The following is a 16,731-nucleotide window of genomic DNA, read 5'->3' on the forward strand; positions in this document are numbered from 1 at the left end:
CAGCACATGCTCCCTGTTTATCTGGGAGCTGGGACCTCTGTACCAAGCCAACCCTGCTCTGCTTAGTGTTCTACAGCCATTGAGTTGCTGGAAAGATCCAACTGAATTCAAGCAAGTAAGACATTACAGTTTTTTCACAATTGTTAAAACACTAAACCCCATTCTCTGAATCAAATGTTCAGTGAACTAAACCCAATTTGTCAAATCGGACACTTTTTGGGCAAACCTCTAAACACATTCTCATTCACTAAACACATTTTGCACTGTGATGCACTTGTGCTGCAAATTGTAAACACAGGCGGCAGACAGTAAACACAACTACAACACAGTTGTCATCTGTAAAACACAATGACTCACTTGTTTCTAAATGCTGGTTTGGGACAATGTCAGCTTTCACTGTGGTGTGTCCGTATACGAGAATAGTTCAACATCAACCAGCATGTTTTACTGTAAATGTTTGCCTTCCATCATACAGCCCTTTTCTCAACCCAATTGAAGAATTTTTCTCTGCATGGCGGTGGAAGATCTATGACTGAAACCCATATACCAGGGTACATTTCCTATAGGCAATGGAACTGGCCTGTGGTGACATAGGTATGGAGTGTTTTCAAGGCTGGATCCAGCACACCAGAGGGTTTTTACCCCTTTTTTTCTTTGGTCTTTGTTGACAGTACTAAGTTGTGATGGTTACTGTAATATTTTCAAATCAAATTTACAGTATTTGTATAGCCCTTTTTACAAGCAATGTCACAGAAGGCTTCTCATACGCCCATAGAACTGCCCCTCAGCCAACCTCAAGCTTCAAGGAAGACAAGGAAAAACTCCCAGAAAAACTCACTAGAGGAGAAAAAAAGGAAGAAACCTTGGAATGAGCAATTCAGTGAGGGATCCCCTCCTCCAGAGACGGTTGGTGAAAGAGAGGTGCAGAACGTGCTAAACATAGTCATCAGGAAAGTGTCAATGGGTGTTCAAACACCAAAATCCAGTGTTTCAAAATCCCCTTTATTGCTACAGTAAATTAATTTACTGTGTAAACATAAAGAAATGAAGAAATTCTCTAAATTTACTGTAACTCAGGGGTTGCAGTGTTCTAATGTGCTCATTTGGTTATTGGATAGAGTCCATGAGTTCCTTACGTATTACTTGTCTATCAGTTATAACAGGTTTCCAACGCCTGGAGCAAAGTTGTGGTAAGAGCACGTACCCCTAACTTAGCATTTTGGATGGATACTCTGTTTTCCTAACTTCAATCCTTCTCTCAAGGATCCCTCCCAGATCAGCCTAGTTCACATAAAGACAGACATGACATATTTATAAGTTAAAGGCAGTCTTACTTCACTAGGGGCCGTCCTCAAGTTTTCTGCTCCGACACTATAAGCAAGTAAGACATTACAGTTTTTTCACAATTGTTAAAACACTAAACCCCATTCTCTGAATCAAATGTTCAGTGAACTAAACCCAATTTGTCAAATCAGACACTTTTTGGGCAAACCTCTAAACACATTCTCATTCACTAAACACATTTTGCACTGTGATGCACTTGTGCTGCAAATTGTAAACACAGGCGGCAGACAGTAAACACAACTACAACACAGTTGTCATCTGTAAAACACAATGACTCACTTGTTTCTAAATGCTGGTTTGGGACAATGTCAGCTTTCACTGTGGTGTGTCCGTATACGAGAATAGTTCAACATCAACCAGCATGTTTTACTGTAAATGTTTGCCTTCCATCATACAGCCCTTTTCTCAACCCAATTGAAGAATTTTTCTCTGCATGGCGGTGGAAGATCTATGACTGAAACCCATATACCAGGGTACATTTCCTATAGGCAATGGAACTGGCCTGTGGTGACATAGGTATGGAGTGTTTTCAAGGCTGGATCCAGCACACCAGAGGGTTTTTACCCCTTTTTTTCTTTGGTCTTTGTTGACAGTACTAAGTTGTGATGGTTACTGTAATATTTTCAAATCAAATTTACAGTATTTGTATAGCCCTTTTTACAAGCAATGTCACAGAAGGCTTCTCATACGCCCATAGAACTGCCCCTCAGCCAACCTCAAGCTTCAAGGAAGACAAGGAAAAACTCCCAGAAAAACTCACTAGAGGAGAAAAAAAGGAAGAAACCTTGGAATGAGCAATTCAGTGAGGGATCCCCGATCCCCTCCTCCAGAGACGGTTGGTGAAAGAGAGGTGCAGAACGTGCTAAACATAGTCATCAGGAAAGTGTCAATGGGTGTTCAAACACCAAAATCCAGTGTTTCAAAATCCCAAATCCATTTTCTTTATTGCTACAGTAAATTAATTTACTGTGTAAACATAAAGAAATGAAGAAATTCTCTAAATTTACTGTAACTCAGGGGTTGCAGTGTTCTAATGTGCTCATTTGGTTATTGGATAGAGTCCATGAGTTCCTTACGTATTACTTGTCTATCAGTTATAACAGGTTTCCAACGCCTGGAGCAAAGTTGTGGTAAGAGCACGTACCCCTAACTTAGCATTTTGGATGGATACTCTGTTTTCCTAACTTCAATCCTTCTCTCAAGGATCCCTCCCAGATCAGCCTAGTTCACATAAAGACAGACATGACATATTTATAAGTTAAAGGCAGTCTTACTTCACTAGGGGCCGTCCTCAAGTTTTCTGCTCCGACACAATTTACAGTATTTCATCAGTTACCCTAGCTCTGGCCCTTATTTGAGCGCCACCACACATTCTAACTCCTCTCCCTTGCCTTTGTCCCACTCCTCTCCCTTGACCTGGTACTTGTCTTCCTCTGCAACTTCAACCAGCTGTTTCTCAGTAGCAATGGAATCAATTACAGGGGATATATTTGTGTTTCAATTCAAAATATGAACAGCTGTTCACTTTGACTTTAGCCAATAAGTTAGGTTTTGAACATGATATTATCTGTTCTGACATACAGTGTGAAAGCATTGGTAAATTGAGCAGTAAAAATCATTGGTTTTGTCTTGGTTGAGCTTGTGTGTAAAAGAAGTTCAAGCATTTTAAATTTGTGTTTACTCTATGCATTTTGTGTCAAAGCAACAAGAAATGTGTTCATTGTATAGCCAACACAGACGGATGTTGTGCTAACTGTGTCAAGAGTTTAGGAAAAAATTGTCATAGTGATTGTAAAATACTGTAAATAGTTTAGGGGCGAGTGTTTGATTTTGCCAGACAAATCAGAGCTTTTGGAAATTGAGTTTGAATATTTTGTTTTGTGTTTACAGTTTTGAGACTGATGATTGACTGTTTCAAGAAATGTGTTTTAGCAATCGTGAAATGCGTAATGTGACTTTACAGGCTGCATTTACAATCAAACCGGTTAAAGTTTGCTCCGAACTAAGAAATACAGGTCTATCTAGTCCCACTATGTTAAACAGTCTGATGGTTTTTACAAGTGGAATGGAAAACTCCTGCTTACAATTATTCACTTTCTTCAGATAAAAACAATTGTGACACATACTGACTACTGTAGATATAGGCCACACATACCTGTCAAGTACTTCATACTTAGTGTGTCTGAGTTCAAACTGAACATGCACACTACATGTGCAGCACTATAGGCCCTGCAGAAGACAACCAGCACCAGGTCCTCCAGTATGGACACACATATTTGGAAGACCCCCCAGGAGCTTATGCTAGGCATGGTGACCCTGGGCAACGGCATACAAACACAGATGCAGAGGTCAAAGGTTGTGGGGGGACACATAGTGTTTATGCTTCAACGTGGCCAGACACCCCTTCCCTCTGACCTTTCTGTCAACCTCGCTGACCTGGTCAAAGTCCTGGTTGCTCAGAGGGGGACCCCTCGATCCAACAACCTCAGCCACCACAGCCACAGCAGAGACGCGTCATGCTGTGTGTGTTCCAGTGTGTGTGATAACACAAGAGCTCTCTTATCACTCTGAGCTCTGGGCTGACAATGGGGAGCAGAGCTGTCATCAGCACAGCTGATGCCGGGAGATGGAGTTAGCCCTGTTAAGCCAGATACCCCCCAACAACCCTGGTATCCATGGTAACCCAGGTATCTTTGGCAACCCAGGTACACATGACAACCTAGATACCACCTGACAGTCGAGGTATCCCTAGTAACCCAGGTATCTTTGGTAATCCAGGTACACGTGACAACCTAGTTACCACCTGACAGTCGAGGTATCCCTGGTAACCCAGGTATCTGTGGTAACCAAATTACCCCCCTTAGTAACACAAGTAGTTGTAACCGTAACTTTAACCAGAGAACAGGCCAGGAGCATACACTAGTGATTATCTGCTACCCAAGCCTGCAATACTAGGACTGCTTAGAAAAATGCTAATATCAAGTGGAACAGTCCCTGAAGGAGAAACTGAGGGCTATCAACAAAGTGGGTACAGCTCTATCTGTTAGATTAACCTCGACCATAGTTCATAACAGTTGTAATGTGATACTCTAGTACAAATACTATTGTCTGTGTGCGTACAATTTCGAGATGTCCAGGTTAGTCTCTGATCTTAAGTTTCATGATGTACACTGGCACCTGGAGACAGACATCAAAGAGCTGCTGTGGATTCCTTTGCTTCTTTGTAATAGTAGTCTTCTGTGTGCGTGTGTGTGTGTGTCTGTGTGTGTGTGTGTGTGTGTGCGTGTGTGCGTGCGTGCGTGCGTCTGTCTGTCTGTCTGTGTTTACAAGTATGAGCGCAGGTGTGTGTGTGAGTGAGTTTAATGTTTTCTTAGATGATGGTTTAACCCACCAGTCAAGTTGGAGCTAGTCCCATTTCTGGCCACACCCAAGTAGACAATCATGTACACACACACACACACACACTCTCTGTCTCTATCCTTCTCTCTCACACACACAACCACACACAGACTTCTACAAACAATAAAACAAAGGTAGACAGGTTTGGGTGAGACACTGTTTGTCAAACAGAACCTGACAGCCCCTCATCAGCACAACAATAAGCATGTCTACAGTGTGTGCGCGTGTGCGCGCGCGCGTGTGCGAGTGATCGCACGGCCGGTTGCAACATGAGCTGCAGCGTCGGCCTCCAACACAGGCCTGCGGTAACGAGGGTTAAGCCCCGAGCGCGACAGGAAGGTCAGTCTCTTCCAGCGCCGTGAGGGAGCGTGGCACGGGGCACGCAAAGTCCCAAGGCACCTCTCTCACCAGTCACGCCGCCCCCCCCCCCCCCCCCCCCCTCCCCCCAACAACAACACCGAGGTGACGAGGGGGCTGGGGAGGGATGTGAGCGTGACATCCTTTACATGCAAGCAGGTCACAACGCGTGAACAACCGAGCAGCGTCATTCCTTCTCAAGTCCAATGAGAGCCCCCCCTCTGGGGAAACTATTACACAACCCTGCACTTTGAATACTGTTTTAGGCTTACCTTTCCTCCTGCTCCTCCTCCAGAACACCGCCAATGTGGCTATGTGGATTAGGACCACCAGGGCCGGCACCACAGGTCCAGGGCCGCTCTCCAGGGTAATTTGGACCGGGAGCTATCTTCCTGGGAGCCCGGGGGACAGAAGGCTGTGGCTCCTCTGACTGACAGGTGGAGGAGTCCCCGAGAGGGGAGGGGCAGGGGGGTGTGGCAGTGGGGCGGGGCGGCGGGGGGGGGGGGAGAGGGGAGGGCGTCCGGGACCGTCCCAACTGTTCCGAGTTAAAAGTGAAATCCCCCGCTCGCTCTCTTCTCCTCACTGAGACGCTTTGCTGGAACAGTGTGCCTTCTTTTCTCTCTGTTTCAGCTTTCCTTTCATCCCTCCTTCCCCCCCTTCTAGTGTTACCCTCTCTGTTTACAGTGCCGCTACCCTTTTTTCCCCTCCTCTCTTGACGTAGCCGTGCTCTGCCTGGGTCTGTCGTCGATACGCCAGACGTTTCCAACCATCGGACTGAATGTCTACAATCAACCCCTAGGCCATTTATCTACAGCACACACACTCTTAGGCCTATTGCCAAGTCCTGCCTATAGGACTCCAATGTTTACAAGGTCCAGCAGCCCTCCCAACTCTCTAATCTCTATAACTGTTCCATTTGAGTTACATACATAAGGTCTGTGTCAATATTGGCAGTATAGGGTGTTTTACTTACATTGTATTGTTAATGTTCTCACAACTGGATTTTAATGTACCCTGAATCAATCCATCTGTTAGAAACTGACATTCGTGTCTCTTTCTCCCCCTACTCTTTTTTAAAATGATCTTTCAGTTTTTTTTTCTCTTATACACTTCCTATCTATCCACTATCTCCACTATCTCTTTCTCTCTCTCCTTCTCTGTCTTTGGCGCTCTCTCTCTCTCTCTCTCTCTCTCTCTCTCTCTCTCTCTCTCTCTCTCTCTCTCTCTCTCTCTCTCTCTCTCTCTCTCTCTCTCTCTCTCTCTCTCTCTCTCTCTCTCTCTCTCTCTCTCTCTCTCTCTCTCTCTCTCTCTCTCTCAGTGTAAGTGATGCTTCACTTCCTGTACTGTGACAGTCTTATACTACATCTGACCGTGGCCTGAGGTCTGGTCTGCAGGGTTGCTGCCTCTTGTCGCTGCACCCTGACTGGTCTATCAGGACGGATTGGTTATTTAAATGTCAGGGACACATCAGGAAACAGCCAAGCCCACACCAGTAATGATAATCACTACACCCACTTGTAGGCAGATAATCCATATGGGTGCTTTATCTGAGGTAAATGTTTGAGCCATGTTTTATTTCAACATCAATACGCCCTTTTTCGGTGTACTGTGACTCGGGTCATTGTTGACTCTTTAGTGGCGAGTTCCTGTGCCAATAAAGATGTGTGATGTATCGTAGGACTGAACTCCGCATTCCCACCACTGGACTTCACTACTAGTTACAGTACTGTATAAACTGGAGCATGCCCTATCCTCATAACAACAGCTGCCATGCACCATGACAGGGCAAAACACCAACAAGTAAACATCCAACGACCAGAAGAACAACAACGACATAAAATCCTGCCAAAACGCTCCAAATTATATATTTTTAGGAGAATATATGAGTTGTTTACTAGGTTTCTATGAACAACACTGAGCAGACATCAGAGAGGGCCTTGCTCTTGTGCAATAAGATAACAGGTGTATTTTATAGCTTAGACAGGCACATTCACACTCACACACACACACACACAAACTCCACTTTGTCCTGACAACCTGTCGGTCTGAATCATTTCCTGACTCCCTCCAGAGTCAGGCCCTGGACTAGCACATAACAGCACACACAGAAGCCCTTTAAATACAGCCAGCCAACATTTTTCGTAATTCAAGTCGACCATAGTGTGAACGCGTTTAAATATGGACGAGAATCTCCGCTCCGCCCGGCTGAAGGTCGCGGTTTAGAGTCGGAAAGTGTGTGCACGTATGCATTTGTTTGACAGTGTTTGTGTGTGCGAGTGCCGACGGTGAGTGTATGAGTACGGTGTGCCCCCCCCCCCCCCCCCCCCCCTCTCCGTAACACAACAACATCTCACACGCGGCGTTTGCCAAGAAAACAGACGCCCCGGCAGACAGACGGACACACGTACACAGCCAGGCGGCCAGGCGGACGGCCCGCCGGCTTGACCTACCAGGTATGATCTTCATCTAAGAGTCAGGGACGGAAGAAAGGAGGTGGAGGTCGGAGAGCTGGTCAAAGGGGGAACGAGGGAAAGAGGAGTGCTGGTGTTTGCTGAGCTCTGGCCCGTTCGTCCCCCAGTCTCTGTTTGACAGATTCTGCCTGCTGCTAAGGCTTGTCAGGCTGCTCCCCAATGGCCTGGTGGGGGAGGGGGTGGGTTTGGGGCAGCAGGCAGGCAGGGGAACTCGGGCAGAGGGGGGAGGGAGTGGCAGGGGGGTGGGAGGGGGTAGAGTGGGGCTGGGGCAGGGGGGTCTGGGAGGTTATAAATAACCCAGATGATCGCACGGTCATAGTTAGAAGCTGATGGTACCGCTCTGGCACCTTCGCTAACGGTTGCCCTGGAGACCTAGCCAAGATCTGTCATCGCAGATGTTGATGATGATGATGGGTTTATTCTGACGCCGATGTCACTGGTTCCAGCTAAGCCAGGGCTACACATCCTACTCGTCTGACCCGAAAAGTCGCGCTCTGACCCAGAAAACTGGCAGGAAATCAAGTAGAGCTGGCTGAGAAACACCTCTGACCCTCTCTTCTCACTGCTCATCCAGACAGCACATCCTCCTCCACTCCAACACCACTCAGAGACCAGAGGAGGCGGACCCAGGTAGAATGACCCAATCACGCCACAGCCAGCCAAGGATGAGGTCTACTACACGCGTGCCGTGTGGACGAAAACTAGCTCGGCGGTCTGAGGAAACAGACGCACAAATGATACACAAAGCTGTAAACACGCCAGAGAACACACTCGGCGTGGTGAGAGATGGATGGCGTGTCCAGCGGGGTCTGAAGTCCTCGCCTCCCGAAAAGCCGCCTCACAGCGTCCCCAGGACCCCCTCAAACTCACAACAAGCCCCTAAATATAGCATGTTTGTGCTTGTCCATATGGCACGGGGAATTACTGTGTTGACAGTGGGAATCCCTTTCAAATTCGTGTTAACGCTCACCCTACTCTTAGCCTTTCGAAGAACTGCTCTGGGATGGACCACGCGTTGAACACACATTTAAACCTTATTTTCCGATAGCAAAAATTGTGTGAATGTCAGATTCTTTATTTTGCTTTTCTGTGAACTGGTCAGTCGAATCAGTCGTTAATAAGGCACATTGTGAGAGGGTTTGGGTGAGGATTTGGGTTAGGGCGGGGCGGGGTGGGGCAGGGTGGGGTGGGGAGGTCTGTTTGTAGGTGTTTCCTGTGATAGAAACCTGCCTGAGTTTCACACAGCTCAAGTGGAGACCACAAACAAAGGAGTCTAGGAGCCCTTGACAATGACACCTCTGACAGGAGCCCAGTTTCTCTCACATATAGAGAAATAACATTTATCCACCTATTCCAGTAGAACAGAGAGACATTATTCATCGCCTATCCCACTAGTATGAGAATGATCCTTCCTATCCCAGGCGATGTTTCACTTTTTGAGATGTTTGGATCACTCTTTTTCCAGTTGAAAAAATATAATTGAGGGGGTTTTCTTTGCTGGGACACTTAGCGGCGGGATATGTTTGAGCCTTAGGACAGCATAAGAGATAGATCCTATCCCACCAGTGTAGAGAGTCAGTGTTAGATCTGCTGGGTCACACCCTGATGGAGGGGGAGAACTGCTGACACACAGCTAGTGTCATGGTAAAGGTCAACATGCCTATGAACATTGGAATGAACACACACACACACCTTTAAAGAACATGGGGCGTGGGTGTTGTATTGTGGGTGGGTCCAGCTCTGCGTGTTTGCGTGTGCGTTTGTGGGTGAAACGATTTCTTTTTCCCAATACTCAAGCCTCGGACTAGCAAGCCTCCAGGATTCATCTCTATAATTTATCCCTGAGGTCTGAAACCAGTCTGAGGCAGTTGGTTTCCTACCGACCACGGGTTCGGATCACCATCCCACCATGGTGACCCAGACTGAGAGACGTATGTTAAACGATCTGTGTGTTTGTTCCAGAGTTGGCTCTGCAGGGAGTTAGCTGTTCCTGGCCCGCTGCCCCTGTCCTAGTCCCTGTGAGGCAAGCCAGCCAACACTCATTACCGGGTACCGGGAACTATAATTACAACTGCTGCTGTCTGAGTTTCTCCGACGAGTTAGCCAGCTCTGACTGGCAACCACGGGCTCACTGGAGAACAATTGACAAGCAGATACTGTGAGAGGGAGGAATCGTCCAGTGATAAACATCAGACACTCCCACCTCAAGCTTTTTATCCACTCCTGAAACCCGTAGCTGTGCGCTGGGTCCTATTGGCGAGGTGGGGGGTGAATGTGTGCCTCTGGTTATGAGGGGTAAGGAGAGAGAGGGGTAAGGAGAAATGACACACGTGGTTGTCAGCGGTAACGGGGGAAGAGCAGCCCCCCCGCCCGACTTTGTTTTGAAAACAACAGGAGAGGACAGATTTACTACCCCCACCCTCATCTTCCAACGGCCACCCCTCCACCACCTCTACTCCCCCCCCCCCCCCCCCTTCCCTCCCCCCTCTATCTCGCCGTCCGGCCTCCATATCTGCCGGGCCACAACACAGACTATTGATAGCGGCATGGCAAACAGCTCGTCCTGCTCTTTTCACCTCATAAAGGTCAGGCCTCATAATCTGCCGCTTTGAGGCTGAGTGAGTCACACACGCCATGCCGACCATGAGGGTGCCTCAATGAAGCAGGACTGCTCTGTTCCGTGACTTCCACAAATATGTTGGCTGGCAGGCATGCCAACAAGTGTGGGGTGGGAAGGGAGGGGTGGGGGGAAACAAAGACAGAGACATTGGTCTGGAGTCTGGTTTGTGAGTCTGGGACTGGTGTTTTGTGTGAGTGCAGATTACACCACCATTCGCCTCCTCCATCTACAGAACAGTTCATCCATCACTGCTTCCACTGTTCTCAGTTTGAGCCAAAGAGCTGCGAGCACCGCGCGGTCATCCAATCACACGTGGTCATCCACTCACACGTGCTCATCCAATCACATGTGGTCATCCAATCACAGGATTGGTCCCACCTATCGGAGTGGCTGTACCAGAGCTCTCCTGGAGACCCCACTGGCCCAGTGGGAACTATGTGAGGCGGGGCTTCAAACGTTATTCAGTGAAGCAAAGCAGACGTACGAGTCCGAGCTGAGTCAGAGTCTGAACTGAGCTCCAGAGAGAGAGAGGACTGAGAGACAGGCCTGATTAAGCAGGATAAAAGCAGACAGGCCGTACTGGAGGGTGTGACAGACTGCTCTGGTGACAGTTATTTAATTAACTGACATTCCAGAGATGCTCCTCACAGCAGGAAGACACACCATGTACAGGAAATCTAAATGTGGACTCACGATAGGTTGGTCCAGGAATTAGGCCTAAATCTCTATTAAGCCACTGTGCGATTAATACTAGCAGGCTCACCACCACTATTACTGCTCAGCATAGCTATAGTCGGATATTCTATTGGAGCTATGTAGAGTGAATAAATGGAATTAGCACTGAGTAATCAAGCTAAGTCCATCAGGAGATGACTGTCTTGTCCCTGTTCCAACACAGGTCTGCAAAGGTCAGTAGGGGGCAGCAGTGAGTTAGTAAACACTGGATTACCAAGTGTTTAGGATGGCTTAGCTGTTGAACCAGTGTGCTTGACCAGTCCAGACATAAGTACTGAAGTATTGTAGTATGTACCTGCTAATAAAAAAACAACGATGACACTAGAATGATGTGACGGGCTGTCTGTAATAACAATTGATATTTTGACTTCATTTCACAGTAATAGGATTTTAGGATTATCTGAGTCATGATTCTGGTGAGTAACACTGCCTGACCATCCCTGCCATGAGAACTGAACTGCTAATCAATCCCAGGCTGCGCAACCTCACGTGTGGAACTAGCAACACACACCCACTATACCATAAGGACACTATTCCAATTTCCTGACTCACTTTCTCTCTCTCGCTCTCTGTTTCTCTTTCGCTCACACGCACAAACACATGCGCACACACCCAAATCAGACAACGCCCATGTGCTCTGCTTTCTAAGTCTCTCTCTCTGCAAATTGCACACCCAGAATCATTTAAACGCGTATCTCTTCTCTTCACTCCCTTTTACAAACATGATACACTGAAGGTTTTTTAAACATTCAGTCAGTGCCATAGTGGATAACATCTTGACGTGATAAGAGAAGAGAAGGTTTTCATAGCATCAGAGGAGCACGGTGAGATTCGTACATCCAGTTCGCTCTGGGCAACGAACGAACGTTGGCAGCATTTTTTAACACATTCCAGAAGTCTCCATGTGGGGGAGAAGACAAGAAAGGAAGGAGGGGGTGAGGTGGTGGGAGGGGGTGGGGGTGGGGGTCAGAGATAATACATGTTGGGGCCTGGTGGGGCATGGAATTGTTGTTCTGTGCTCAGCTCCCCCAGGAGAGAGCACAGGCCAGGACAGCACTTCCCAGAGCCAGGAACCCTGGAACACAGGCTTCCTGGAGACAGTCTCCAGAGCACCACACCCCCTTCTCTCATTCATTCTCCCCTTGCCTCCATCTCTCCTCCTTACTTCTGAAGAAACAATGAGGGCAGGGGAGAGGGAAGGAGATGGAGGGAGGGGGGTGGTCTGAGACACACCCGACTGTCAGGCAAACCAACAGATTCAGATTTCTGTGTTTGTGTCAAATTTGGGTGTGTGTGTGTATGTGTGTATATGTATCTCAGACAGTTGTATTGCTCAACGTATCACCACCACGCAGGAATTCCCCTTCATTAAAAAGGGTTTTGGGAAACGTGAAATGTGAACGCCCGTCGCTAACACATGAATTAGCGTTAGCCATAGAAGTTCAACCCAGGCAAATCGCTGTGTATAACACGACAGGGCAGTTCAGCATTCATGCCAGAGCAGGGTGATGTGATAGGAATAGATCTTAGATCTTATAATAGATCTAACAGAAATGACTTCCCACATTCTATAGAGGCGAATGCGCTTCTCCCCCTTACCAATGAACTTAATACCCTCGAACGTTCAGTGTGACTGACTGCATCACTGATAGCTCTTTCACACACACATGGATAAATCGCAGTCTCATCTAAATGAGTTCCTGTTCATATACCATCTCTCTGAGAGCATTCCTAAAGAGAACCTACATAACACAAGTTCTAAAGCTGCAGACTTAAACAGAGTTCTGCCTTACTTCAAGCAATTAAATCTAGCTCTCAGAATAACTGCAATTTACTGGGAAAAGAGGTGGAAAGCAACAGTTGCCTTGATGTCTGAATCATTGTTTATACCCTCGCAAACCAAAACAATAAAGCACATGTTCGACTAGAGATTACAGAGGAATCTTCGCCACAATGGCCACCTCAGCCCTCCCACTCTCCAAACAAGGGCAGAAACCCTGGCAACGTCTGTGACATCACACACACAGAAAGGGACAGGAAGTAGCAAGGGAAGTGTAGCCAAGGGAACCCAAAGGTAACCATGGCTAACGGTTCTCTGACCTTCTAAGAAGTTGGGCCAGGTCTTGTCCTCCGGTTCGTCCAGAGAGTGATCCCAGTCGTCTTCCGGTACCGAGCTCGCAGCGTCCGCCCCGGAAAGAACTGCCCTCTTGATTGCAAAGGCCTCCAGAACGTCCATATCCAGCTCCTCGCCGGTCGCCTCGGTGACGGCGGCCACGGGAGGAGGTGATCCTCCGGCCGCTCCGGGGCTGGCGATCATCTTCACCTCCACCACCTCCTCCACCACCACGATCTTCTTCCTCATGGCTGCCTCGTCCACAGACTGGTGTCCGTGCTCGCAGACCTTCGGCTTTTTGTCGGAGGGTGGGGAGCTTCGGTCTGAGGGTTGTTCCGGATCCTTCTCCTCCTGCTGGTGCTCACAGGCCTGGCTCACAGGGAGGCTCCTCTCCTGCTTCTCTGTGCTGAGTGTTGGCAGGGCTGCCAACTGTTGTGCAACTCTGGGAGGCTCCCCCTGCCTAGTGAGGGGGCTGGGCCGCTCTGCCTCCGCTGCTGCTGACGCTGTCCCTCCGCCAGCCGCTGCTTCCCTCGCAGAGGAGGATGTTTTTGGTTTCGAGACCTCCCGTTTGATTTTTTCAGCGGAGAGCGGGGCTGGCTCCTCCTTCTCTTTGTCTGCCGGGGCCACAGCCTGCACAGCTGCTGCTGCCGGCCTGCCCTCTTCACCTCGCATTCTTCCTCCGGGCTGCCCAGCAGGGCTATCCATAACCGCTGACCCTGAGCTGGGGTCGGAGCTACCTACAGCCTTGGTCAGGACCTCTGCCTCTGGGTGGACGGGGGGCTCGGGGGCCGCCGCCTGCTTCTTCCCTTTGGCTTTTTTCTTAGACTTTGAAGAAGCACCGAGAGTCATGTCTTCGGGGGCTTTAGCCTCGGGTTGCGCATGAGGTTTGGGAGGTTCCGACGCCACTGCAGGAGGTTGGGTCGTCGCCTGAGTGAGCTGGACCTTGTTAGTCTGCTGGACAGCTACTGTTTTCGTTTCCACCCGGGTGACAGTAGTCTCTGTGATGGACTTCACTGTCTTTGTGTGGGTCACTGAGCTCAGCTTGGAGCTGGACGTGTCCTCATGAGACCCCGGTGGTCCCTGGGTCAGCTCGCTGAGCGTGGTGGTTATCTCACTGAGCGTGGCGGTCTCCTCTGCCCTCTGCTTCTCCAGCGGGGGGCATGGAGGCTCAGGTTCGGGAACTGCCGGGGGCTGGGCGGCTGGAGGGGGTGTTGGAAGGGATGCCTGGGGCTGGACTTGTGGAGGTGCTGGTGGGGATGATTCTGGTTTGACTGGTGCATCTATGCGGCCCTCTGTCAGAACAGGTTTGGAGGCCTTCTGCTCCACTTCTCCATTTGATCTTTGAACCTGCAGAGGTTCTTTGACTGTAGGTGCTTGTTCCTGAGGCTCTGAAGGTTCAGGAAGGTCTGGCTTTACCAGCTCAGGTTTTGCAGGTCTAACTTCCTGGGATACATTTCCAGGTGCTGGTTTCTCAGCTTTAGCTATATCCTGAGATTTGAAGACATCCTCAGACACCTTTTTAGTTTCGGTTGTCTTTTCGTTTTCCTTGGCAGTTCTGGCAGCATTACCGTTGTGCTGTGGTGATGCAGGTGTGGGTGGTTTAGAGGGCGCAGCTGAGAGTTTGGCGCTCCCAAGCGACACTGAAACTCCTTCAGCTTTCTGGATTTCCTGAGTCACCTTAACCTGAACGGTCTTCTTCTCCTTGAGCTCACTGGATGAGGCAGTGGGCGGTTTGGGGGTCTCGATGGACACTGAGACCACCTCAGCTTTCTTGGTCCCCTGAGTTACCTTCACTTTGTCTGTCTTCTCTTGCTTGACGTCTTTGGCAGGTGGGGGTGTTGGGGCGGCAGGCTTTGAGGTGATCTTTTCTGATGATGCAGTTAGCTTGGTTTTCTGCGCCCCTGACTTGGAGGAGTCAGCTAGGGCCTTGGCTGCCAGTGCACCTCCAGCACCTGCTGCCGCTGCAAGAACCACAGGAACGGATCCTGTGGAGGGGGCTGACTTAGACACGGTCTGTGAAACGACGGTTGTCTTCTGGACCTGGACTAGGCTGGTCTGCCGGCGTTCTTCTATCAGATTTGTCTCCTTTGATGTCATCACTGGTTTGGCAACTGGGGCTTGGCGAGAGAAGGCATCCATGGAAACCTGTTTCACCTGGCTGTCGTCGGTCACCGCTTGATCCCGCCATTTCCTGGGCTCGGGCTGGGCCTGCTCGTCGGATTTCCACGACGCTCTTGGTTCGACAGGCTCTGCAGCCATCGGACGACCTCTGAACCTGGGGGTCCTATCGGAGTGGGCCTCCTCGCCGTTTGTCTCGGCGGCACCCGGCCTGCGGTGGCGGTAGCCCTGCCGCTCGGCCTGGGCCTCCAGGCTCTCTCCTCGGGCCCAGCTCCCAGGCTTGGGGACATACGACGTGGGCCCCTCCACCTTCTGGAATCCGGCTGCCCGTGCTCCCATGGCCAGAGAGGTGGTAGGCCTCCGGACCCTCTGCAGGGAGGAGGGTACGATCTCGGCGGGCAGCCGCAGGTAGTCACGGAGATACACGATGCCCTCGTTGGTGAGGTACCAGTAGAAGTGCCTCCAGGCGAAGGTCTCCCTGACGTAGCCTCGGGACTTGAGGGAGCCCATGGACCGGATCACCTGCAGGTTCCCCACGGCGGGGATCTCCGGGTGCTTGGTCTGGGGCCGCTTGTCCTTCTTGGCCACCATGACGCCATCTCGAAACAACAACTCGTAGATAGCCCGGAGCTCGGCCAGGGGCATTACCATTCCAGCCACCATCTTGTTTTTCCTGGTCTGTCAGTGCTTGAGCGCTTGCACGGTATGTGTGCGTGTGCGTGCGTGTGTGTCTGTATTTGTATGTATACGGATGTATCTTTTCAGAATGACTAACAGCTACGTTGATGCTGCTACGCCAAAGGAAGATGGATTACAGGATGACCTCACTCCTGGGTCTGTGAAGGGCCAGTGGCCAGCCACGTGGTCTTCTATTTGATTAAGGTATAAATGACAAAGTCTTCTTTACTCTCTCTCGTCGCTTCTTTGGTCGCCACCTCTGGCTCCTCGCGTCGCCTCGGTTCTTGTCCGGCAGGAGAAAAAAAGGAGCAACGTTCTCTTTGAAAGCCGTTGAAAAAGCCACAAGAAGTCCTGCTCCCACTCTCGTCAGAGTGAGCTGGGAAGTGCACAGACTCTGGTTGCTTCAGCGGCAGTGAGTGAGTGAGGGAGGGAGGGAGCGTGTGTGTGTGTGTGTGAGAGAGAGAGAGAGAGAGAGAGAGAGAGAGAGAGAGAGAGAGAGAGAGAGAGAGAGAGAGAGAGAGAGAACGACACTCTGCTCTACTCAGCTCCTCCTACCTTGCTCCTCCACTGTTGAGGAAAAGTTGGCATGGAAAAAAAACACACAAAATAAAGTAAGCTGAAGCACGTCAGAGGAAGCCCAAAACGACTGGACTGGCTAACGCTGCGCGAGTGCGCTGAGTGTAAGAGAGAGAAAGAAAGTCGAGAGATGTCTAATGAATGGCGCAGCACACCTCTATGGTGTGGGTGTGCTCATGCACATGGAGCTATGGACACATGGAGACGCCCACTCAAACACAAACACACACACACTTCAACACACACACACACACTTCTCTGGGAGTCACATGCTCTCCCTTTTGGAGTGGGCAGGACCAGCAGAGATTAGTGAGAGAAGG

General features: G+C 49.5%; 1 protein-coding gene across 9 annotated transcripts in view; it reads right to left on the reverse strand.

The window, feature by feature from the left end:
• Positions 1-16,731, reverse strand: part of plecb (plectin b) — a 111,750-nt gene that overhangs the window by 47,759 nt on the left and 47,260 nt on the right. For 5 of the 9 annotated variants that reach the window (XM_062465025.1, XM_062465022.1, XM_062465021.1 and 2 more), the window contains exon 1: positions 13,027-15,835. The exons of 2 other annotated variants lie outside the window; for them this stretch is intronic. In XM_062465025.1, the coding sequence (XP_062321009.1) occupies positions 13,027-15,820 (2,794 nt within the window). In that variant the 5' untranslated portion in view covers positions 15,821-15,835. Of the gene's footprint in view, positions 1-7,550; positions 7,682-13,026; positions 15,836-16,731 lie in introns of those variants that run through there. 2 more of the 9 variants (XM_062465032.1, XM_062465031.1) reach the window with 1 other exon arrangement.

The sequence above is a fragment of the Osmerus eperlanus genome, chromosome 7, assembly GCF_963692335.1.
Source record: "Osmerus eperlanus chromosome 7, fOsmEpe2.1, whole genome shotgun sequence".
Taxonomy (NCBI): Eukaryota; Metazoa; Chordata; class Actinopteri; order Osmeriformes; family Osmeridae; genus Osmerus; species Osmerus eperlanus.